The sequence below is a fragment of the Schistocerca cancellata genome, chromosome 10 (assembly GCF_023864275.1).
Source record: "Schistocerca cancellata isolate TAMUIC-IGC-003103 chromosome 10, iqSchCanc2.1, whole genome shotgun sequence".
Classification (NCBI taxonomy): Eukaryota; Metazoa; Arthropoda; class Insecta; order Orthoptera; family Acrididae; genus Schistocerca; species Schistocerca cancellata.
Window position 1 is genome coordinate 209,041,003 of NC_064635.1, and position 25,650 is coordinate 209,066,652.

Genomic DNA, 25,650 nt, shown 5'->3' on the forward strand with positions numbered 1-25,650 from the left:
CCCTTCATGTCTCCACTTCACAATAACATCAAAAACAGTGGACCTAGGGATGCTTAGGAGTGTGGAAATCTCGTGTACAGACATATAACACAAATGAATCCAATTACCTGACCACAATGGAAGTCCGTGAGTTCCACAGAGCACCCCATTCTGCTCTCTCATGATGTCTAATGACTGCTGGGGTTGCTGATATGGAGTACCTGGCAGTAGGTGGGAGCATAATGCACCTAATATGAAAAACATGTGTTCTTGGGAGTGTCTGGATACTTTTGATCACATAGTGTAAGAACGGAAAATACTTTTACATGGAACCAAACCAGCTACTTTGAAAAAAAAGCCATTCAGTTCCTCGTACACTAAGAGAACTAAAAGGTCTACTAATTATTCATAGTTTCTACAGCATTAATAAATATTTGGATCACTGCTCAAACATGCAGATTCTGAGTCATAATCTCTCGATTTGGAAATTTATAATTATCAGATTAATTCTAGGTAAAACTAAACTAATTTTACTAATGTCCTCCAATTAATGTGAGTCTTTTGTGCGATACATATGCACCTAAAGTTCTATTTTCTTGTACATATTTAACTAGAATATTACTCAGATAGTTTGTAAAATCAATCACGATGTTTTAATAACTTTTCGGTTATGTGTATTTAGTTATTTATATTTTATTTATTTATTTATTTATTTCTTGTTCCAGTGATCCATGTTGTGACAATATCACAGGATATGGAATGTGTCAGAAATCTGTGGTAGCACATAAAAACAAAAACAAATTATTTCATATTACAGTAAACAATAACTTAGGTTCTACTAAAGAAAAACAATTTTGAGAGATAAATAAATGTTACAAAGTAATAAGTGTTACATAAAATAAATATTGCAAAATATGTGTTTACAATAAAGAATAATCAGGATTACAAATGTAGATTTGGGCATATATTTGCATCTAACAATACAAGAAATGCTAAACACTGCAGTTCAGGAACTCTTCAATCGTATAAAATGATCCTTGTAATAGGAACTGCTTTAAAGTTTTTTTTAAACAAGAGCTCTTCTTCTACCAAACACTTAATTCTTGAACAGATGGCATTAAAAATCTTAGAGCCAGTGAAATGGACTCCTTTCTGTACCATACTTAGGTTTGCCTGTTGATTGTGGATATCATGTGTTCTTCTCATCTCATGACTATGATGGTAGCTGAGGGGTCAGTGTGACGGAATGTCATACCTAACGGCCCAGGTTCGATTCCCGGCTAGCTCGGAGATTTTCTCCACTCAGGAACTGGGTGTTGTGTTGTCCTTATCATCATCATTTCATCCCCATTGACACACAAGTCAGCGAAGTGGCGTCAATTCTAAGGACTTGCACTAGGAGAACGGTCTACCCGACGGGAGGCCTTAGCCACACGGAATTTCCATTTTCACTATGATACTCACTATTCAGTTTAAAAATGGATTTTTCTTTCCTTATGAAGCACATCAAAGATAATATATATTGCACAGTGGATGTAAGGATTCCAAGTTTCTTAAAAAGATTCCTGCATGTGGCTCTGGGATGGACTCCACAGATGATCCTTACGTTTTTTTTTTTTTTTTTTTTTTTCCCTCCCACACAGTGCTTTTTTAGCCAGTGACTGATTTTCCCCAAAATATAATTCCACAGTTCATAATGGTGTGAAAATAACCATAATAGGTTGACTTCATGGTTTTCATATTTCTATAAGAAGATATAATGCATAATGCGGAAGTTGGTGAACTCAATCTTTTCATAGATCCAGGATGTGGTTTGACCAGTTCAGTTTGCTGTCAATATGCAAGCCTAGTTATTTTCAGGTATCCAGCCTGGTTATCACCTACTCACCTATTTTTACTACTATTTCTTTATCTTTGAATGTTGCGTGGGACTGAACGTAGTTTGTTTTAGTGTAATTTAAAGAAAGGCTATTAATGTTAAACCATTTCACTGTTTCACTTAAAATCTTATTTGTTGTTTCCTCAAGTTTATCTACTGAATCATCAATAAGTAGTGTAGTGTCACCAGCAAAAACAGTGAATCTACAATATTCTGTACAGAGAGGCAGATCATTATAAAGATTATAAAAAGTAGAGGGCTCCAGAGCTGAGCCTTCAGGCACTCCACATGTGATGGTACCCCACTCTGAAGATAATGGGACTCCATTTTGAATTACCAATACAACTTTGTCTCCTGTTTGACAGGTATGAGCCATCTTCCTGATGAACCACTTATACCGAGATGTGCAGCTTTTTGTAAAAGAATCTAGTGACTCACACAGTTAAACACTTTTATTAGGTCACAAAAAATCCCAACCATCTTCAGTTTTTTGTTGATAGATTCCAAGACTTTGCCAGCAAATGCAAATATTGCATCTTCTGTTGACAAACCTCTCTGAAATCCAAACTGACTTTTGCTGAGGATATTTTGATCCCTGAGATGCTTAACTATCCTGGCATGCATTAGTTTCTCTAAAACCTTTGCAAAACTTGTCACTAGTGATATTGGCCAATAGTCATCAGCACCCATCTTATCTCCCTTCTTTATACAGTGGTTTTACAACTGCATACTTAAACCTCTCAGGCACTGTTGCTTGCTTAAGTGATGCATAAAAAATGTGGCAAAGGGCTTTACTTACATGGCTGCAGCAGTACTTTAATAATTTCTTATAAATATTGTCAATTCCGGCAGGGTTTTTACTTTTCAGAGATTTAATAACTCTTTCAATTTCTTGAACAGTGACTGTTGTTTCTTTCATATGTTGTACTGAGCTAGGTACTCTGGCTTTAAAAATATCGATGGCTTGGTTCATGGAGCCTTCTAAACCTATTTTTGTTCTGTCACTGTTAAAAAATGTTTGTTTAATGTGTCTGCAACTATTTCTGGATTGCTAACAAGATGACCCTCACTTTTTATTGGGATATTTTCACTACAAACTGCATTTTCCCTTGTTTCCTTCTTTGCAAAATTCCAAATAGTTTTTACTTTACTGCTCGAGTAATCAATAACTGCCTTCAAGCACATGTTCTTTGCTGCTGGTACGGACTTATTCAGAACTTTATTGTAGAGTTTATAGTGCGTACTGCTACTGGGATCATTTTATCTCTTGGCTACTGCATATAGTTCTCTTTTTGTTTTGCAGGAAATTTTGATGCCCTTACTAATCCAAGGCTTGTTTCCAGATTTTAACAGGTTTTCTCTCACTGACTTATTTGGAAAGATTTCTTTGAAAAGACTTGTAACTTCATTGATGTTGTTGTTGTTGTTGTTGTGGTCTTCAGTCTTGAGACTGCTTTGATGCAGCTCTCCATGCTACTCTATCCTGTGCAAGCTTCTTCATCTCCCAGTACTTACTGCAACCTACATCCTTCTAAATCTGATTAGTATATTCATCTCTTGGTCTCCCTCTACGATTTTTACCCTCCACACTCCCTCCAATGCTAAATTTGTGATCCCTTGATGCCTCAGAACATGTCCTACCAACCGATCCCTTCTTCTTGTCAAGTTGTGCCACAAACTCCTCTTCTTCCCAATTCTATTCAATACCTCCTCATTAGTTATGTGATCTACCCATCTAATCGTCAGCATTCTTCTGTAGCACCACATTTCAAAAGCTTCTATTCTCTTCTTGTCTAAAATATTTATCGTCCATCCTTCACTTCCATACATGGCTACACTCCATACAAATACTTTCAGAATCAACTTCCTGACACTTAAATCAATACTCGATGTTAACAAATTTCTCTTCTTCAGAAACGCTTTCCTTGCCATTGCCAGTCTACATTTTATATCCTCACTACTTCGACCATCATCAGTTATTTTGCTCCCCAAATAGCAAAACTCCTTTACTACTTTAAGTGTCTCATTTCCTAATCTAGACAGAATTACAATGTCATCGGCGAACCTCAAAGTTTTTATTTCTTCTCCATGGATTCATTGATAAATATTCATTGATAAATATATTAAATTTTGAGTTAACATCAATTGCAGCATACACAGGAGATCAGTCCTCTAGCTGTAAATACTGATTACAGTTTTCAATGGTGCGTTCGTTTATAATCCTAAAGTTTTCCAAGTGAAACTCTCTTTCCTTTGTACATTTACTTGGTTTACAGTGAGTAATTGCTATTCATGATCAGAGAGGCCATCTATAATACTTCTCACAGTCAAATTATTGTATATATCTTTATCTACAAATACATTATCTATTAAAGTGCTAGAACCGGCTGTTACTCTAGTTTCAGTGTACACCACTGGTACTAAGTCTTAACAGCACATCAGGTGTTCAAAGCCCATTTTGCTTTTATTTTCTGTTAAAAAATCTGCATTGAAGTCACCCACAACAATGTTTGATTTAGTTTTCTTACATAGGTGGGACAGAAGTGATTCTATTTGTCTCAGAAATACATTCAGATTTCCAGCAGGTGCCAGTACAATAACTGTTGCACTGTCTGCTGTTAACTCAAAGCCACACACCTGAAAATGCTATATGCTCTTCATCACAGCATTTGCTTGGATCTAGAGATTTATACACTACATTGTTTTTTTACAAATATTGCTACTCCACCTTATCTCATGATAGATGTACAAAATGTGCTGATAAATTAAAGTACTCAATTGGTAGCACGTGAATTCCACTCATAACATGATGTTCTGAGAAACCTAGTATATCAGGCTCACTTTCATACTGTCTTTTAAATTTATTAGCAACTGGTCTATTTTATTCTTGAGACGGCATATTTTAGGTGGAATAAAGACAAAATTTGATTTTTGCCCACCCCTGCATCTGCATGCTGTTTGCTAGGAGTGGTTTTTTCCAGTACACTAGTTGATAGTTCTGCTTGAGGTGTGTACTCAATGATGAACCTGGGTGCACGAATGGCAAAACGTCATTTTTTTGGATGAATCCAGGTTCTGTTTACAACATCATGATGGTCACATCCGTGTTTGGTAACATCGTGGTGAATGCACATTGGAAGCGTGCATTCGTCATCGCCATACTGGCGTATCACCTGGCATGATGGTAAGGGGTGCCACTGGTTACACGTCTCTTGTTCGCATTGACAGCACTTTGAACAGTGGACGTTACATTTCAGATGTGTTATGACCCGTGGCTCTACCCTTCATTCGATCCCTGTGAAACCCTACATTTCAGCAGGATAATGCACGACCGCATGGTGCAGGTCCTGAATGGGCCTTTCTGGATACAGAAAATGTTCGACTGCTGCCCTGGCCAGCACATTCTCCAGATCTCTCGCCAATTGAAAACGTCTGGCCAATGGTGGCCGAGCAACTGGCTCATCACAATACGCCAGTCACTACTCTTGATGAACTGTGGTATCGTGTTCAAGCTGCATGGGCAGCGGTACCTGTACATGCCCTCCAAGCTCTGTTTGAACACACAAGAGAGATGTTTCGCACAACTTGTATTCTTTTTCTCTTGTGTTACTCACCATAAAGAACGCTGGGTTTGCTTTCTGTTGCATTTAGGATGGGTAGCAGTTTCTGCTGCATGTGTTGATGTTTCAACTGTTGGTCCTGTCACTGATGATTCTGCTGCTTTTGATGATGATGCTTCTTCACTGCTGGTGAGACTGGTTCTACACTGGTACACAGAATTTTGCTGTTTGTTCTCTCTCTGTTCACAATGATTTCATTTATCATTTTACACACAAAGTTCTTTCCTTCATAATTTAGATGCATTCCGTGTTTGGTCTGCTGTCATCTGTCCAATTTGCCTATATCGAGGAGGCTACCAAAGAACACATTTGTTTTATTTTAATGTTAGTTTTTCGAATTTCTTTGTTGACACACAAGTGATACATTAGATCGTATCTGTGTGTTAAGATTGCAACTGTTGTATTTCATTGTTTATTGCATTCCAGGAACTTTTTTAGTTCCATTAGGCAGTTATTTGCTTGGTTTTTTGCAATATCATTTGCATCTGCTATATACATGACATAGTCATTTTCTCCTGATATTTTAAGTCGACACCGATAATGTTTTTCGTACTTCCTCGTGGGTTCACAATACCTGTTGCGTCATATTTTCTGTTTTCTTTGAAAAGTCTCATCACATTTTTGCTGTGACTGTCTGTTAAAAATAACACACTACATTCATATTTTTGTTGATATTGTCTTTCTCATTCATCCCATTACTACATGCAGAAGATGACATGCACAGTTTCTCACTGTCACTGTTTTCTTTAATGCTGAGCTTAAGAGCTTGTACCACAATTCTGTTGATAAGGTTTGCTCAAAAGTTCATGTTCCCTTACCAACATTAGGCCTAAATCCGCCTCTTCACTCATGGAAAGAACATGAAATTTGTTTTTAACCACCAACTTTTTGGTTTTTCACTCCTTGGCAATTTTTTCATGTTTACATCTCTGTTTTTATATGGTATTTTCTTCCACTTGTTAGAGTTATTTTGTGGAAGGGAAATGAACTTTCATTTGACTAATGGCTCACTTATTTCTTTTTGAAGTCTAGACATGTCACTATTCAATACATTTTTACCGACATTATTTTCGTTTTTTGCAAGACTAGTACACACATCTTCTCCACCATTTTTTGTGTTTATAGGAATGTACATAAAATCCTAATTTCTTATACTTAATAAAGTAGACTATTGTTTACTTTATTACAAGATAAGAAAGCAAATAGTCTAGATGTACTTTCACAACTTGTATGTGCCTATACTTTGTACATGAATGTGAATACATATAATTCTATACTGTCTTGTACTTTGACAAATCCTACATCATGAATCTGATAAAATGGGCATTAAATAAATAAATAAAACTAAATAGATTCACTACTTCATACTAAATACTTCTGAAACTTTACTGATTTCAGTGATGACTATTAACAGTTTAAATTTTGGAAAAGTTAAAAACCTTTTACGAACAATAGATGGAATTTATTAGTTGACCACAATATCATTGCACACAGGAATGAGGGTACTTTGGTCAGCTTATCATGAGTTTTTATCATGATATTTCATGAGGACATGCTGAAACACTTGATGGTATATGCACAACTGTTATGAAATCTTTCACAGTGCAATGTGTTTTCCCTAGTCGCAGTTGCACTTGTGTACTGGAAAGTCCCACATGTTTCCAATTATAACAACGCAAGGCCAAGTGCAATAATATCGCGGTTGGGTAAGTACATTCATGAATCCAATGGCCTAGTAAATTATATAAGGAGTGGCTGATGATGGATGTTATTACTCAAATTACTAATGGGAATGCAGCCAGGGAACCAAAAGAAGATGATTGTCAAGTATGTATCCTGGATGAATTTCCTTCAGTTATTCCTACATCCAATATTCACAGTAACTATATTGGCCTGCAAGTGTAGTAATTCCAACACCCCAATGAGGCTTCTGCAAAGTGTTCAGTTATCAACTCTGTGTAATATTTTTTTTGTTTCTGACCTTAGCTAAATTACCCTGAGAGGTTATGTGATAGCACAGCACTGAGTGAAGGTATGATAACAGCAGTCCAACCTGTGAGTAAATACAATAAGAGCAATTTGTAAGTGCAATAAGAGCAACTTGGCTAGATCCACACACCTAGTTAATTTTCCATGTTGATGTCTAGGCATTTCAAACATAGAGTTTCATTTAAAGTGTGCTCATTATCTCTATTTCTGATAGCTGTAATTAATTTTAATTTGTTTGGAATTATCTTTATAAGATGGGCGGTTAAGCTGTTTTGCTATGAAGAAGCTGTAAGACACTTACATCACTCTTCTGACTGTGCCTGGTATGGGAGTGTTTTGCTCTCTGTCAGTTTACTTTTGACTAAACGAGGTGGTGCACTGGTTAGCACACTGGACTTGTATTTGTGAGGATCCCTGTCCTACCACTCATATATGTGTCTTCAGTCACACAAGGCAAATGCTGAGACATTTTCTTTGAAAGGGCACAATCAGTTTCCTATCCCAATCTCAGTTTGTGTTCTCTCTCTGGAATGTTATCTCATCAACCAACTTCATACACTACTGGCCATTAAAATTGCTACACCACGAAGATGATGTGTTACAGACATGAAATTTAACTGACAGGAAGAAGATGCTGTGATATGCAAATGATTAGCTTTTCAGAGCATTCACACTAGGTTGGCACCGATGACGACACCTACAATGTGCTGACTAGCGAAAGTTTCCAACCAATTTCTCATACACAAACAGCAGTTGACCAGCATTGCCTGGTGAAATGTTGTTGTGATGCCTCGTGTAAGGAGGAGAAATGAGTACCATCACATTTCCGACTTTGATAATGGTTGGAGTGTAGCCTATTGCAATTGCGGTTTATCATATCGCGACATTGCTGCTCGCGTTAGTTGAGATCCAATAACTGTTAGCAAAATATGGAATTGGTGGGTTCAGGAGGGTAATAACGAACACCGTGCTGGATCCCAATGGCCTGGCCTCGTATCACTAGCAGTTGAGATGACAGGCATCTTATCTGCATGGCTGTAATGGATCGTGCAGCCACGTCTCGATCCCTGAGTCAACAGAAGCGGACGTTTGCAAGACAACAACCATCTGCATGAACAGTTCAATGATGTTTGCAGCAGCCTGGACTATGAGCTTGGAGACCATGGTTGTGGTTACCCTTGACGCTGCATCATAGACAGGAGCGCCTGCGATGGTGTACTCAATGACGAACCTGGGCGCACGAATGGCAAAACGTCATTTTTTCGGATGAATCCAGGTTCTGTTTACAGCATCATGATGGTCACATCCGTGTTTGGTAACATCGTGGTGAACGCACATTGGAAGCGTACATTCGTCATCGCCATACTGGCGTATCACCCGGCATGATGGTAAGGGGTGCCACTGGTTACACGTCTCTTGTTCGCATTGACGGTACTTTGAACAGTGGACGTTACATTTCAGATGTGTTATGACTCGTGGCTCTACCCTTCATTCGATCCCTGCGAAACCCTACATTTCAGCAGGATAATGCACGACTGCATGGTGCAGGTCCTGAATGGGCCTTTCTGGATACAGAAAATGTTCGACTGCTGCCCTGGCCAGCACATTCTCCAGATCTCTCGCCAATTGAAAACGTCTGGCCAATGGTGGCCGAGCAACTGGCTCATCACAATACGCCAGTCACTACTCTTGATGAACTGTGGTATCGTGTTCAAGCTGCATGGGCAGCGGTACCTGTACATGCCCACCAAGTTCTGTTTGACTCAATGCCCAGGCATATCAAGGCCGTTATTATGGCCAGAGGTGGTTGTTCTGGGTACTGATATCTCAGGATCTATGCACCCAAATTGCATGAAAATGTAATCACATATCGGTTCTAGTATAATATATTTGCCCAATGAATACCCGTTTATCATCTGCATTTCTTCTTGGTGTAGCAATTTTAATGGCTAGTAGTGGAGTTTCTTGAAAGCTATCCAAAATCCCTGATTAATAATTTATGTTGGTCAGTTAACAAAAATTGGAAAGGATAGATTGTTACTGTACAAATGGTCCTCACTGACCAACACCTCTGACCAGTTGCCCACACTCTAGCTTCCGATGTCAAAGACACAAATCTCTTCCTTCACCAACTCTCCACTTTCCCCACTCCTTTACGTCATGGACCCCAACCTGTCACTGCAGATGCCTCTTCCGCATACACCAACAACTCTCATACCCACGTTCTTGCTGCTATCATACACCACCTGTCCCAATGTCCTTCAGACTCCAGACCACTACCTCATTCCTCATACACCTTACTAACTTAATCCGTACACAGAACTACTTCTCCTTTGAAGGAAAAGAAAACAAACAAATCTACCGCACAACTGTGGACACCCACATAGCACCCTCCCGTGCCTATCTGTTTATGGGCCATCTAGAGGAAACCTTCCTAACCTTCCAAAACACTAAACCCCTAGTCTGCTTCAGATTCACTGATGATACCTTCATGATCTAGACTCAACGCCAAGACACCCTGTCCTCATTCCTTCACAACCTCAATGCCTTCTCTTCCATCTGCTTCATCTGATCCTCCCACTCTGAGCATGCCACCTTCCTGAATGTTGACCCCTACTTTCTGACGGTTCTGGCCACACCTCTGTCCATATTAAACCCACCAACCTCCATTTCGACCTCTGCCATCCCTTCCACATCAAAAAATCCCTCCCATACAGCCTGGATAGCTGGGACAGCATATCTGCAGTGACAACTACTCCTTTGCCTCATTTGTTGAAGGTCTCAAAAAGGCCTTCACAGACAAGCACTATACCTCAGACACAGTTCACAAACAGATTTCTTGTGCCATTTCCCCACACACCCTCTCAATCCTCCCGCCATCCCAAAGAAGAAGCTACAAAGGATTACCCCTTCATTCTAATACCACCTCACATTGCAAGAACTGAACCACATTCTTCATCAGGGCCTAAAACCACATCCACGCTGGCCGACACATTGGCTAACCTGGCACGTTTCTTCTTTCTCATATTAACATTAGTAAATAATTCTTGTTCCTTGTGACATATCACAACAATGGAACTGTGGAACCTGAAGTTAATTTATAATGAATAAGCTGCAGTCAGTTACTTTTATAGGCACTTTGATGTTGCTTTGCCCTTAGAAAAGTAAAAATCTCTCTCAACTCTAATTCATGGTTAACTGCAGGAATTAAGAAATCTGCAGGTACTCCAAGAAATCTTCGTTAGCATTCAAAGAGTAATGCAGCATTAAAGCCATATCTATCTTAGAGGCTTCAGAAAAGTCTACAGAAAAGTTATTCATGCAGGAAAAAAACTGAACAATGATTTAATTATCAGAAAAGGCAGCAATAAAACTAAATCAGTTTGGAAGGTCATAAACCATAACATAGGTAAATCCATAGTGACAAACAATAATTTTATGACAAAAAAGGAAGGAAAAGTTGAAGACCATCTATATGTTGCCTTATATGTTCAATGACTATGACATTAAAACTGCTCAAAATCTTATCAACAACCTGGTGAACTAAAAAGTTAGTAAGTGAAACATTCTCAAAAATGAAGAGAGAAATGTTTTTGTACCCAGTTACACATTCAGAAGTAACAAATGCAATTAATAAGCTGAAAAATAAAATGTCCTGTGGATGTGATGGTATTCCTGATAAGGTCATAAAACATTGTGCAAACAAAATAATAACCAAATTCATTGATATTATTAATATAGCATTTAAAATGTGAATTCCCTTCTGCACTTAAAAAAATCAATAATAAAGCCACTTTATACAAAAGACTGTCCATATACCATACAAAATTATAGACCATTGTCACAACTATCAGGTTTTTCTAAAGTTACTGAAAGGGTTATGTATGAGAGACTGTTGAGTTTTCTAAACAAATGCAAAATTCTAACCAATGAAGAGAATAGGTTCAGGAAAAACAGGTCTACTGAAACAGCTGTATATCATTTCTTGAATCAGGTTTCAATTGCAATGGATAATGAGGACTTAAACTGTGGAATATTTTTAGATCCATCCAAGGCATCTGATCTCATCAACCATGATATTTTGCTAGAGAAACTGTATAGCTATATAGTCCATGGAAAAGCATACAGCTAGTTTCAATCGTATCTGTGCAACAGATGTCAAATTGTTGAAATAATACATAATGGCACAAAATATTATTCTACATATCAGAAAGTCAACTGTGGTGTATCCCAGGGTTCTATTCTAGGCCCTCTGCTCTTCTTTGTTTTTATTAATGATTTTCTTAATCATCTAACAAGAGCAGAATCAGTACTTTTTGCAGACGATATGAGCCTTTTGGTCAAGGGAGTTAGTGAATCCGGCCTACAAGAAAAAATAACTGCAACAACAAATGAGGCAGCTGAATGGTTCAATGACAATTACTTAATTATAAATGACAAAAGAACACTTGGATGAATTTTAGGCACATAACAAACGAAGTAAAAAATAACATAGCAGTAGAGATTGGGAAATGTCTAATAAATCAAACTTCTTTTACAAAAATTTTAGGTGTATGGTTGGACAATAACTTAAGATGGGAAAAATATGTTGTACTACTGAATAAAAACTTAGTAAATAGTGTTATATATTAAGAAAACTGCAATTTTGGAACAGTACTATGTGCCTATTACTCTTACATACATAGTCATCTAAGATATGGTATTATATTTTAGTGGAATACAGGTTTCACAAAAAGTTGTTCTATGCTTCACAAGAGAGCTATTCCTATACTGAAGGGCGTTGCCTGCAGAGATCCATGTAGAGGACTCTTTAAGGAATTAAAAATGTTGACCCGCTCTAATTTATTCATCTATGAATCAGTATGTTTCCTCAAGTCAAATTAAGAATTCTCTTATCTAAACAGTGAAGTACACAACTATCAAACCAGAAACAGGCATGATTTCTCTAGAAACATACATTCAAAAACCCTGTACCAAAATAATATTCAATGCCTTACCAAAAGAAATAAAAAAACAAAAAAACTTACATATATTTAAAAAGGAATTAAAGAGGCTACTATTAGATCAAACTTTCTATGATTTTGATGAATTTCTTTGCTATCTAAACAAATAGCGCTCTTTGTATAAAACTTTGTTTTTTCCATATTGCATGTAAAAAGAAGACAAATTATGTAAAGTGTAATTAAGAAAATTTTGAAGTGTAATCAAGAAAATGTTGAAGTGTAATTAAGAAAATGTTATTTCCCTTAGTAGTTAAAAATATAAATTGTCTCTCTCTCTCTCTCTCTCTCTCTCTCTCTTTCCATATCACAATTCCTATATCAAGTATATGATAAAATGGATGATAATAAATTGAATTGAATTGAATTTAAAGATGCCTGGCATACCATCTTCACATGTTTAAATTTATCTACTTGCAGTGAACATTGTTTCTTTACTAATGCTACTGCAGAATTTTGAAATGGACTGTTGAACATTATAAATGTTACAAACTGGGCCGAGAAGATGCTGAAGATTAGTACTGGGTGAAGATTAGTAACTGGGCACCCTAGCACATCAAATACTGATGACGATGTGGAAGAAATAAAAAAAATGTTCTGGAAAATCACCAAATCACCATCAGAGAGGTTGCTGATGATGTCAGCGTATCCTCTGGATCATGCTAAGAAATTTTTTTGGATGCTTTGGACATCCAGTGAGTAAGAGTATAGTTTGTTCCGAAACTGTTGAATTTCCACCAAAAACGATGTAACTTAGACGTTGCTCAGGAAATTCTGAATGAAATTAACAGTGATCTAGAACTTCTAAAGAAGGTTAAAACAGGTGATGAAACGGGGAACTAAGTCAAAACCAAGGCCCAGTCAGCCCAATTTGAACTGCTTGAAGAACAGAGCCAAAAAAAATTTGAAAAGTTTGATCACATGTGAAGGTTCTTCTCGCTGTTATCTTCAATTACAATGGGATAAAGCATCACCAGTTCCTGTCTTATTCTTGTACAGTCAACATTGAATACTAACTGGAAGCTATGCACGGTTTGCACACAGCAATCTGAAGAAAATGACCAGAATTGTGGCACAGTCACTAGCGGAAATTGAATCGCAATAATGCTCCCTCTCACACCTCAATGCTTGTTCGTGTTTTTTGACAAAAAACAAAACCATTCCACAGCTAGACATGGCTCCCTGCAATGTATTTCTATTCCTGAGGATGTCATTTTGCTGCCAGTGACAAATCAAAAAGAGAATCGCCGAAGGAGCTGAACACCCTGATGGAATGTGGGTTTCCTAAGAGCTTCCAAGACTGGAAAAAGCACTGGCATAAATGTATTATATATGAGGGGGATCACTTCAAAGTGGACAAAGTGGATGTCAATGAAAAAATAAAGATTCCTTAAGAAAAACTAAAATTCCTGCTACTTCTTGACAACACTGTGTATTCCATTCTGGGGCGTACTGGGGCAACAGGAAGGGTATCTGGTCATCCCTTAAATTAATCATAGCAAATCATAACCGTGTCAACCTTGTGCCAATAAGGGACAAAGGCACAAATAAAAGGAAAAAAAGAGACTCTTACAATTGAAAGATTATCATCTCATCACTACTTCATCAGGAACGGAAAGTGAGCTAATGGTCCACCAGGTTAAGTCCCCTCATACATTGCAGCATGAGTTCCCAAGATACACTTCATGACAGATGTGTGGGTACTCATTCAGGAACTATCAACTGTGGCCCAAACAGCAATTTACAGGTTGACGATATAGAAAATTGACACTGACATGGCTGCGTGCTGTCCTCGTGCTGCATGTTTTTTTTGCTGGGTTTAGGCATCTCTCACCTTAACAGTTTGAGTCTTCTTCTCCAGAGTGTGCTTCACTTCAGTTAGTCTGTCTGCCAGTTCTTGTGCCGGCTTGCACTGCTTCTCTGTCTTTTCGACAAGTTCCTTATAGCGTCGCTCCATTTCCTTCATCTGCGTCTCACGGTCTGTTGCCATCTTAGACATGTTCAGCACCCTCCTCTGTAGGTGTCGCACTTTCTGCACGAGGTCATGCTTCTCTGGGTCTGCTCCCTGTGACAGTTCACATGATTTCATCAGTGGCTGAAATTACTGAGTTTGAGGTAATTTCTAGAGGGAATGTTATTTAGCTGTTAACAGTCTTACATCTTGTCTGTCTGAGGAATTCTCATGTAATAATAAATAATATATCACATATTTAATTACTAATTGTGACTTAAGAGAACTGAAGTACATACTATTTTAACATGAAAAATCAATTTACGAGCAAGAAAATTTATAGGATGACTCGAAAACATTGGGCAATACTTAAAAATTAGATTGTTCACATAAATACAAGCAAAACCAAGTATATCAATGTAGGTCTAGACAAGCTCAACCTTAAACTACTATATACTATATATGGATCTCCACTTCTTGATCCACAACTGAAAAGTTATCATGGTAAAGAGGCTAAGTAACGAAATGTACTTTCTAGCTCATTCAAAATAAACTTTATTCAGATCTCAGGGACATAAATATGGACTAACTCCACATTAACACTTGCTCACTGATTTTTAGGAAAGCAAGTTATTACTTGGTATGATCCAAAACACCATAACAAACAAATGCAGACTTTTAAAAATAAATTTGCAGTACTTATATTAACTTTATTTGTGTTCATAATCATACCAGTTGCTTGCTAAATGTCCATAAAATAACTGTCTCTCATCTGGACAACTTTAAATGGTTGATCATAGAATGAAGGCTTTCATGACTGGATGACATAGCTGCTGGTAAATCTTTTGGGATGTGAGGTTGTGGTCCAAGAAACTCTCCTGTTCCTGACTTTTCACACAGGACTGTGCTGGACATCCTTAGAGGTGCTCCTCCCCTGAGTCTTGCCAACTGATCAGTTGGACGTCCGAGAGCAACGTAAATACCGTAGGGAAGGGGATGTGGTCAAAGTAATACGTGATGACCAGAGATAATCTTTATCAGTGATTAAACTTAACTATTAATTGTTGTCTTGTCAAAGATAAAACTGTGTAGCAATTCTGCAGAGCTACTGTCCATGTCGCTAAGTTTCGTTGCCTCCTCTTTCCTATTAAAATTATCCCGATGCTTATAAATTTCAATGGCTTCTCTACATTGCCGTGGATAATAATTTGACGTTGTAGATAAAATTTCTGTTTCAGAAAATTTCACTTCACGGTTTCCTGCTTTAAGAGCATGCTCTGCTACAGCTGATTTCTCTATTTTTCCTTGTCGGTAAAGACTTTTGTGCTCTTTTAGCTGTGTATTTATGCTGCTCTCGGTAGTTCCAATATAAACTTTACCACAAGTACACGGAATTTTGTATACACCACATGTTGACAGAGGAGGACGTTTATCGTTCACAGATCGGAGTACTTGACTTATTTCCTTTGTCGGTCTAAAGACCGATCTGATGTCATGCTTTTGTAAAATCTTACCGATCTGAACTGTTACTTTTTTAATAAAAGGGACAGAAACTGTATTTTTCGATTGTTGTGGTTCATCCTTGTCCTGCGATCACTAATTTCCATATGGAGAAATTCCAACAATCGGCTCTGGACAAAGCATCTCACTGGCACCGGTTTGTAGAAGACACATTGTGGTTTGGTCCCACGGTATAAAGGCTTTGGACGAATTCTTTGATCATCTAAATAAAATTAATCCAAAAATCCAGTTCACCATGGAAATGGAAAATGGTAAAGAATATCTTTCTCGGACGTTTTAGTTATGAGACAGTCCGATGGACGTTTGGAACAAAATTTTTTGGAAAGTAACACATACGGACATATATTTGCATAAAAACTCCAATCACCATTCACAACTAGGGAGAGGTGTCGCTACAAATCTTGTCAATAGAGCTGAACAGATATGCACATCAGAACACCTGGACATTGAAATAAAACATCTGAAGTAGGATTTCAAGTAAAAATAGCTGCACAGGGAAAGAGGTAAAGAGAATTTTGCGACCAAGGAGCAGAAGTACCGAGGACAAGGATGAACCACAATGATGGAAAAATATAGTTTCTCTCCCTTTTTTTAAAAAAGTAATTAATCAGACCAGTAAGATTTTACAGAAACATGACATCAGATCAGTCTTTAGACCAACAAAAAAAATAAGTCAAGTACGCTCCAATCTGTGAAGGATAAATGCCCTCCTCTGTTGACATGTGGTGTATACAAAATTCTGTGTACTTGTGGTAAAGTTTATATTGGAACTACCAAGAGGAGCATAAATAGATGGTTAAAAGAGCACAAAAGTCTTTACCGACAAGGAAAAATAGAGAAATCATCTGTAGCAGAGCATGCTCTTCAATCAGGAAACCCCAAAGTGAAGTTTTCTGAAACAGAAATTTTATCTACAACGTCAAATTATTATCCACGGCAATGTAGAGAAGCCATTGAAATTTATAAGCATCAGGATAATTTTAACAGGAAAGAGGAGGCAATGAAACTTAGCGATATATGGACAGTAGCTCTGCAGAATCGGTAGACAGTTTTAACTTTAACAAAATGCAATTGATAGTTAAGTTTAATCACTGACAAAGATTATCTCTGTTCATCACCTGTTGCTTTGACCACTCCCCCTTCCCTATAGTATTTATGTTGCTCTCGGACATCCAACTGGTCAGTCAGCAAGACTCAGCAGAGGAACATCTCTGAGGATGTCCAGCTTAGTCCTGGATGAAAAGTCAGGAACAGGAGAGTTTCTTGGACCATGACCTCACATTCCGAAAGGTTTAAATAGTTGGTACTGCAGGCTGTAGCTGTGGTGTTCATTACATCATCAGGGACAAAATGCTTCCTCATCTTTGCCCACACTTTCTTTTAGAGTCTGTACAGGATGGCAGCCAGTCAAGGAATATTTTAGGGTGTTGGTTTAAGAAATTTATTTCAAATGCCCCGTGGAATCTTTACAAGTTTTCTCCCAGAGTAATTCACACCATGTCTATGTGACACAAGTCACTTGCCTTTCAAAACTGAGGCAGTTCTGTCCAGTTAAAGCTGCTGACAGGAGACGCCCTGAGCCCTCTGCTGCAACTGCTAGCGAATTCACGCTATTGGTTTCAGCCAATAGCGTGCACGGGTTACTGATCATGTGAGTGGACGCTGGAGCATCCTGTGGAGCAGAACACACTTGCTTCTCTCTCTTGTAATCCAGACCTCGAGCAGAACAGATGCCTTTTTGGAAGGCAGAGCCTCCAGCTCTGCCTTTGGCGACTGGCCACCGACATAAGTTAATGTGAACAACTTCCCCTTCCATTGCCCATTTTAATTAATTATTCGACCTCCTAGACTGGCCTAAACCCACTAACTTCCAATCCTTGGTGTGCCATTTCGTACTCCGTATATTGAAATATATCCCGTTCATTGTTCTTAATTTCCTGTTTTGTCATTTAACGGCAGCCCTGGATACCCACTACCAAATCCTGACCGCTCGACCTCCTGCACACTGCCGCCACGAGGTATACATTAACGGCAGTTGCAAGTACCTCATAAACTCCCCTAACTTTACAATTGGTGTCAGAAGTGGGATGTAACAATTACACCCCCCCCCCCCCCCCTCCTGGCACGAACTCTTTTGCATTTGGTGTCAGAAGTGACATGTTAGCATCTGTATAAGTTTACAATTGGTGTCAGAATCGTGATTCATTCCCACCGTTCGGTCCACAGAGTGGCCATTTATTCTGGTTCACGTTTGACGTTGTGTGCTCGGTCAATATTCGCCGCTGTCATTCCTCTACAAGCCGAGCCCAGGTGCCGCAGGGCGTCGGCTCGACGTCGCGCCAGATGCTGCGTCCGCACATACCGACGCCCGGGGCAAAGTCTGCCTACGTCTCGTTGAGTGCGGCACCAACACGTGCGCGCCGGACATCCGAGTTGCTGCCGTGCTGCAGCTGTTCACGGCCAGTGTGGCTCGCCTGCCACTGCCACCCACCCACCTCCATCGCCAGTCCACCGAGATCCGCCACAAGGCACACGTGCATATTGCGTGTGCTCCAGTCTCATTTCACACTCGCAGCCAGCCCACATGTCTGTGTCACGGGCCCCGCTGTTGTTGCCCAGCTGCACAGCCCACGCCACCCAGAGGCGCTGCCCGACATTCGCCACCCATCAACTTCCCGTTGCCGTCTCCATTTGGGTTCTGGCATCAATGCCCGGGGCGTGTACTTTCGGCACTGTGTAGCCACCCGGCTCACTGCCCGTGTCGCTGCTGTGCGAATACTGCATGTGTACGCCCCTCAGCCGCCACACCACTGTCTCTTCTGTACTATGAGAGTTGATATATACTGGAGCATTTGCAGCATTTGCTCTGGATACAGAGAAGAACTTTTAGATCCCCTTTATAGCATAAATTTTGCATCCATTATACATTTACTGCCTGTGTATTTTAAACACATAACTCTGTTGTCAAAGAAGTATGTCATGCTTAGTTACTGTGATGAGAAGTGCTTTAAGATTTTTTTTTTTTTAGCTTTTAGTTAATCTCCAGGGATGTGCAGCTTGCACAATGTGTTTAGCAACCACAAAGGCTCCTAGCTGTTCACAGCATTGTCTTCCATTTCATTTTCATGTCACGATCAACTCTTTCTCTTTCATCTTTCCTATAAGCATAATGAAAGTAGGTTCCTTATCGTTGCCCCACAGACGTAAGCGCTTAAGGGCTCTGTAAGACCCTGTGTCGTCATACCGCGTCCGCAAGGTATCCGAAATCGTTGGCACCCTAAATTCTTGTCTCTCTGCATCCTCTTTCCCGACCATTTATACTTTTTCTATCCGTGCCTTCTGTTTTTCATTAAGTGGTAGTTTCTTGATTGGTTAACACAATGTACAAAGTTTGATGAAACAGAATTGATCTGTTCTACCACTGTAAGTTTATAAGAGAGGATATGACGACTTCTGGCTGTAATTCCCCTGAGGGCAGCCAAGTTTTATTGATATGAAGTGATGTATGAGGTTCTTTTATTGAGGTTATTGGTGAACAGGCAAAAGGTGCTCTGTGCGTTGTTTTATGTGATGTTAAATGGTCTGTTTTATGCTGCCACCCCATAGGTCAGCACAGAACCATTAACTATAGAATGAAGGCTTTCATGACCGGATGGTACTGTTGTTGATAATTCTTGCGGGTTATATGGCCGTGGTCTATGGAATTCTTCTATTCCTAACGTTTCGTCCAATACTACGTTGGACATCTTCAGAGGTATGTCTGGTCCTTCTGAGTCCTGCTGACTGACAAGTCGGGCGTCAGAGAGCAGCCTACATACCGAGGAAAGTGGGTGTGGTCTAGCTTGCACATAGTAGCAGAGGGAAAGCTAGTCAAAGATAAAATGTACCTATCGATAATAGTCCGTCATCGATAAAAATCACTTATCGATTCTGTAACGTCACTGTCCATATCTCGCTTAACTTCAAGGCTTCTTCTTTTCTATTAAAATTATCTTCGTGTTTATAAATTTCAATAGCCTCCCTATACAGTTGTGGATAATAGTTTGTGGTAGGACTTAAAACTGTAGTTTCAGAAAACTTTACTACATGGACACCTGACTGAAGTGCATGTTCCGCAACAGCCGATTTATCTATTTTTACCAGTCGACAAAGACTTTTATGCTCCTTTACCCTCGTATTCACACTTCTTTTCGAAGTACCAGTATAGATCTCACCACAAGTACACAGAATTTTATACACACCGCTAGATGATAATGGTGGCCTTCTATCTTTAACAGAATGAAGTACTTGTCCTATTTTTCTGGTAGGTTTGAATACTGGTTTCACTTTATGTTTCAGCAAAATTTTTGCCGATTCGATCTGTAACCTTACTAATGAAAAGTAAATACACCATGTTCTTCCATTCCACAGAAGGATAAAAAATGTTTTGCTAAGGAGTGAAGCTAAGTGTCCCAGACTTTATGGTTTACCTAAAGTTCACAAAATAAATCTCCCTCTGAGACCCATTGTTAGTGTGATTGATTCCCCCACTTATCAAATATCTAGGTATCTAGCTACTCTTCTACAACCATACATTGGCAAGACTGATTCTTATGTGAGGGATTCATGTCATTTTATTGAGAAAATTGAAGGTCTAACCTTGGCTCCTGAAGACATTCTGGTCAGTTTTGATATTGTATCTCTGTTTACTATGATTCCGGTCAATGAAGTTATGGTTTACATAATGGAAGTTTTCCCTGAAGATTTGACCACTCTGTTTCGACACTGTCTCACATCTAGCCAGTTTCAGTGGGATGAGGAGTTATATGAGCAAGTGGATGGTGTTGCCATGGGTAACCTGTTGAGCCCTGTGATTGCCAATTTTTACATGGAAAAATTTGAACAGTTAGCGTTGAATAAAGCAAATAAGAAACCATGTTGTTGGTATCATTATGTAGATGACACACTCGTGGTTTGGACACATGGTAAAAAAGCCTTAGATGAATTTTTTGATTATCTTAATAGCATAAACCCTAAAATTCAGTTTACCATTGAAGCGGAAAAAGACCAGACTATTTCATTTCTCAGTGTGTTAGTCATGTGACAGACAGATGGCAGTCTAAAACATAAAGTGTTTTGGAAGAGCACACATAATGATAGATACTTACATAAGAACTCCAATCATCACACACAACAAAAAAGAGGTGTAATCAAAAGTGTAGTGGACAGGGCAAAACGGATTTGTATGCCAGAACATCTGGATATGGAACTGAATCATCTGAAACAGGCCTTCAAAAAGAATGGGTACTCAAACAAAGAAATTAATAGAGTTTTAAGACCTAACTACAGCAGGCCAAAGGACAAGGATGGTACACAGCAATGGAAGAACATGGTGTCTTTACCTTTCATTAGTAAGGTTACAGATCGAATCGGCAAAAATTTTGCTGAAACATAAAGTGAAACCAGTATTCAAACCTACCAGAAAAATAGGACAAGTACTTCATTCTGTTAAAGATAGAAGGCCACCATTATCATCTAGCGGTGTGTATAAAATTCCGTGTACTTGTGGTGAGATCTATATTGGTACTATGAAAAGAAGTGTGAATACAAGGGTAAAGGAGCATAAAAGTCTTTGTCGACTGGGAAAAATAGATAAATCGGCTGTTGCGGAACATGCACTTCAGTCAGGTAACCATGTAGTTAAGTTTTCTGAAACTATAGTTTTAAGTCCTATCACAAACTATTATCCACAACTGTATAGGGAGGCTATTGAAATTTATAAACACGAAGATAATTTTAATAGAAAAGATGAGACCTCGAAATTAAGCAGGATATGGACAGTGGCATTAAATAATCGTTAAGTGATTTTTATCTATGAGGGACTGTTATCGATAGTTACATTTTATGTTTGACTAGTTTTCTCTCTGCTACTATGTGCAAGCTAGACCACACCCACTTTGCTTGGTATGTAGGCTGCTCTCTGACGCCCGACTTGTCAGTCGGCAGGACTCAGAAGGACCAGCCATACCTCTGAAGATGTCCAACGTAGTATTGGACAAAACGTTAGGAATAGAAGAATTTCATGGACCATGGCCATATAACCCGGAAGAATTATCAACAACAGAACCATTAACCATGATTCCCTTTACCATGCAGCGAGTTTCCAGTTGAGACCATGTTTCTTTTTTTAGTCATCTAAATTGCGGCCTAATTTCCCTGTGAACGTTTATTATATGCAGAGACTGCATGGCGCAACCATGTTGACTGGCACAGCTGTCGGCTTGCAATAAGCCAGTCATGCCCCGAATGTTCATCTTGCCTGTCATAATTAAGTCTAATCTTCATTTGATTTATAAGCCATTTATTGTATAAGTTTTGAGTGAGCATGTACGCAGAGTATTAAGTGTTTTAAGGTACCCTCTCACAACTACTGTATAAGTATTTGTTATTTGATGATATTAAGCTATTTGCATTATTCATCTTTGTTGGAGAATTTTTGTATTGTACTGTATTTCACTTTTAGATCTCCATTATTGACAATGATTTTGTTTTGCCTTTCGAAAGAATGCATCAAGTTTTCCCTACTAAAATTTTTCTACAATGTTACTTTTTACAAGCGTAGGTCATTGAACGTTTTGTTTTGCTGTCAAACCTAGATTGTGGAAGCCCTCCTTTTGTTGTCCATTCTATTTGTCTTTTCTTGTTCAATAGATTGTGATACTTTGAATTTTTATCTAACTTTTGCAACTAATACTCCACTGCTTTGTGGGTAAGCTAAGTCTACTGTCGTTTTATAAGCATTTATTTCCCTGTTTTCTTTCAAGCAGCCTAAGATTAAAAATGATTTTGAGTTTTTCACCCTCATGCCTGATAATCAGACTATAATTCCGAGTGGAATTTAGAAGCAAGCGACCACCAGCTGATGGAACACAAAACGGAAATGCATTGCCATAACAAAGCTGGCCATTATGGGGTGTCTTTCCATGCACCACCATTTAGTTTGGTGGCGCTTTGCATTTCCAAGACTCCTCCGAAGTGTAGTACCACCCTATCACCTTCCGTAAACCCTTACCATGCACACTACGATATGCATTTTCATGGAAATCCTTGCTAAATGAAGCACCCGAGTTATCTACTCAACAGAGAGGAGATGAATGTATCCCTGAAGTTGAGAAGAAGTGCACTACCCTCTCACTGTAGAGTGGTAAGCGATATAGAGAGTTCACCCAGATGAACACAAGTTTCATTATTATTCATCCTACTTCTTACAAAGTAATTTATTGATGAAGTGAAGATGTTACGAGCAAGCATGGAAATTGACACTTTTACCATTTGGATACAGTGCCCTGTCATGTGTTTAGGAAATGAAAGACACCCGTTTGTTTATTCAAACAAACACACCCGTGATGTTACGAGACTGAAGCTCCAGCTGAAATTAACACTAATTTGTTGATGTTTTGCACCCATGATGTAAAGTCATCGCCCAAGCGCAGAACACACTATTGTTGAAAATTTAGTTAGCAAGAGACTACCACCCAAATAAATAAAAAGTTTCATTGTACAATGGCTCAGAGCACTATGGGACTCAACATCTTAGGTCATAAGTCCCCTAGAACTTAGAACTACTTAAACCTAACTAACCTAAGGACATCACACACACCCATGCTCGAGGCAGGATTCGAACCTGCGACCGTAGCAGTCCCGCGGTTCATTGTACAATGTCGAAGTAATTTGTGCAACCCTTTTTTCCGTAGCTCACCCTGTTACTTCAGGGATTTTGGTAATTTCGTAGTAGTTTACACCCACGAGATGTAATCGCACTATGTCTTCCTCGACAATGCATTGCATTGGGTTACTACCATTGCTCTGACTTGCTCATCTACCTGAACTTGTTCCCAATTATACCCAATTCCTTATCCTTTAACGTTAGGACCCTTCCGGTTCGCTGCGGGTGTGCTGCTCAGCATAAATGGCCAATATGTCGGGCTACCCTGGCGTTGCAACCACAGACGGCTGTCCACTATTATACCCAGAACAAACCCTGCATTAAATACAACACGATTTTTTCCATTGGTCAAATTCCTTTTCTTCCTAAGCCCTAACATCCAGTACTTAAGCAAATCACTTATGAAACCACTAAATTCCACCAGTACATGCCGACAGCTGTGCTGCATGCTGAAAGTGCCACTGCCAGACCCTCCCCCTTTACCCCTCTCACCATTCCTCATCCCTTGTGCTTACCTCCCTGCTTTTTCCCCTCCCACAAGACATGCTTTATGCCACAGATGATATCCCCTCCATCCCCCTGCTAGAGAGAACGGCCATTAAAGTCTGTCGACATCACACTTAACTGCCGGCCAAGACACATGCTCATCTCCCATCAGTCAAAGTTTGTTTACAAACAGTGTGTGCGTTTCTGTCATGCAGAACCACATTCTATATGTGAACCTTTCCGTATTTTGTGAACTGCTTAAAAACTCACTGGATTCTTTCCCTTCCTTTATATGAAGTTTTATCAATAGGATGAGAATATTGTTAGCTGTTTTGTCACTATGGACACACTTTTAATTACCTTTTCTAGAGTTTTGCTTGTGTGTTATCCATGCCTATTACTTTGTTTTACAAGCTTATTTTATGCCATTTGACAGTCCCCTCATTTCATCCTTAATTCCACTGTTTTGTCAGTATATGTTGTAGCCGGTGGAACTTTATATAACCATTACCTGTAACTGATACGTGGAGGATGTACTAAGATTTTACATTTGTTATCATTCTTCTTTATTTATTTATTTATTTATTTATTTATTTATTTCTTGTTCCGTAGATCCAGTTAGTGAGTCAATCACAAGGATATGGAACGTGTCAAATTGTACAGGTTTCAATTTAAACTTACAATAAATACAAGGGCAATTCAATGGCAAATTGTACATAGTTTAAGTAAGACATACTATAAATACAGTAACAGATACAATGTCAGCTAGATAACATAATTACCATTTGACAGAAAAAGGAATTTCAAATAAAGGTTAAAGATAAGAGCACAAAGTTAAATCAGATATTAGGCCTACAAGAGTAAATACATGTACAGCCAATCTGTTGTTACAAAAAGTGCGCTAATGCTCAAATGCACAATAAAATCAATTGAACTACTTCTAGACACAATAAGTTTAGTGATGGTATACATTTTCTTTCAGGTATTCATCCACAGTATAATAAGATTTCTCTGTCAGGTAATCTTTGAGAACTTGTTTAAATTTTGGCAGTTCTGTATGAACACATTTGATATGTAGTGGTAGAGCATTGAACAGCTTAATGCTGGAGTAGTAAACTCCTTTTTGTACCAGAGTGAGACGTTTCATTTCTAAATGTAGATTGTTTTTGTTTCTCGTGTTATAACCATGGAATTTACTGTTGTCTTGGTAGATGGAATAATTTTTGCACACAAAGGTGAGCAAGGAAAAAATATACTGTGAGGCAGTTGTTAGGATACCTATCTTCCGAAACAAGTGCCTGCAAGAGTGTCTTTGATGGACCCCACACATTATTCTGATTGCTTTTTTTTGGATGGTGAAAACTTTTTTTGCAAGTGGTTGGTTCCCCCAGAAAATGATAGCATATGACATCAATGAGTGGAAGTAGCCAAAGTAGGCAACCTTAATAGTGTCAACTTCAGCCACTGAAGAAATTACCCGTAATGCAAATGTTGCCGAGCTAAGTTTTTTACATAGATGA

General features: G+C 38.8%; 1 protein-coding gene across 1 annotated transcript in view; it reads right to left on the reverse strand.

Annotated features, from left to right (window-relative positions):
- The window catches only part of LOC126106273 (cilia- and flagella-associated protein 58-like), a 282,413-nt gene that overhangs the window by 31,355 nt on the left and 225,408 nt on the right, over positions 1–25,650 (reverse strand). The window contains exon 14 of the mRNA XM_049912496.1: positions 14,302–14,532. Coding sequence (XP_049768453.1) covers positions 14,302–14,532 — 231 coding nt within the window. The remainder of the gene's footprint in view (positions 1–14,301; positions 14,533–25,650) is intronic.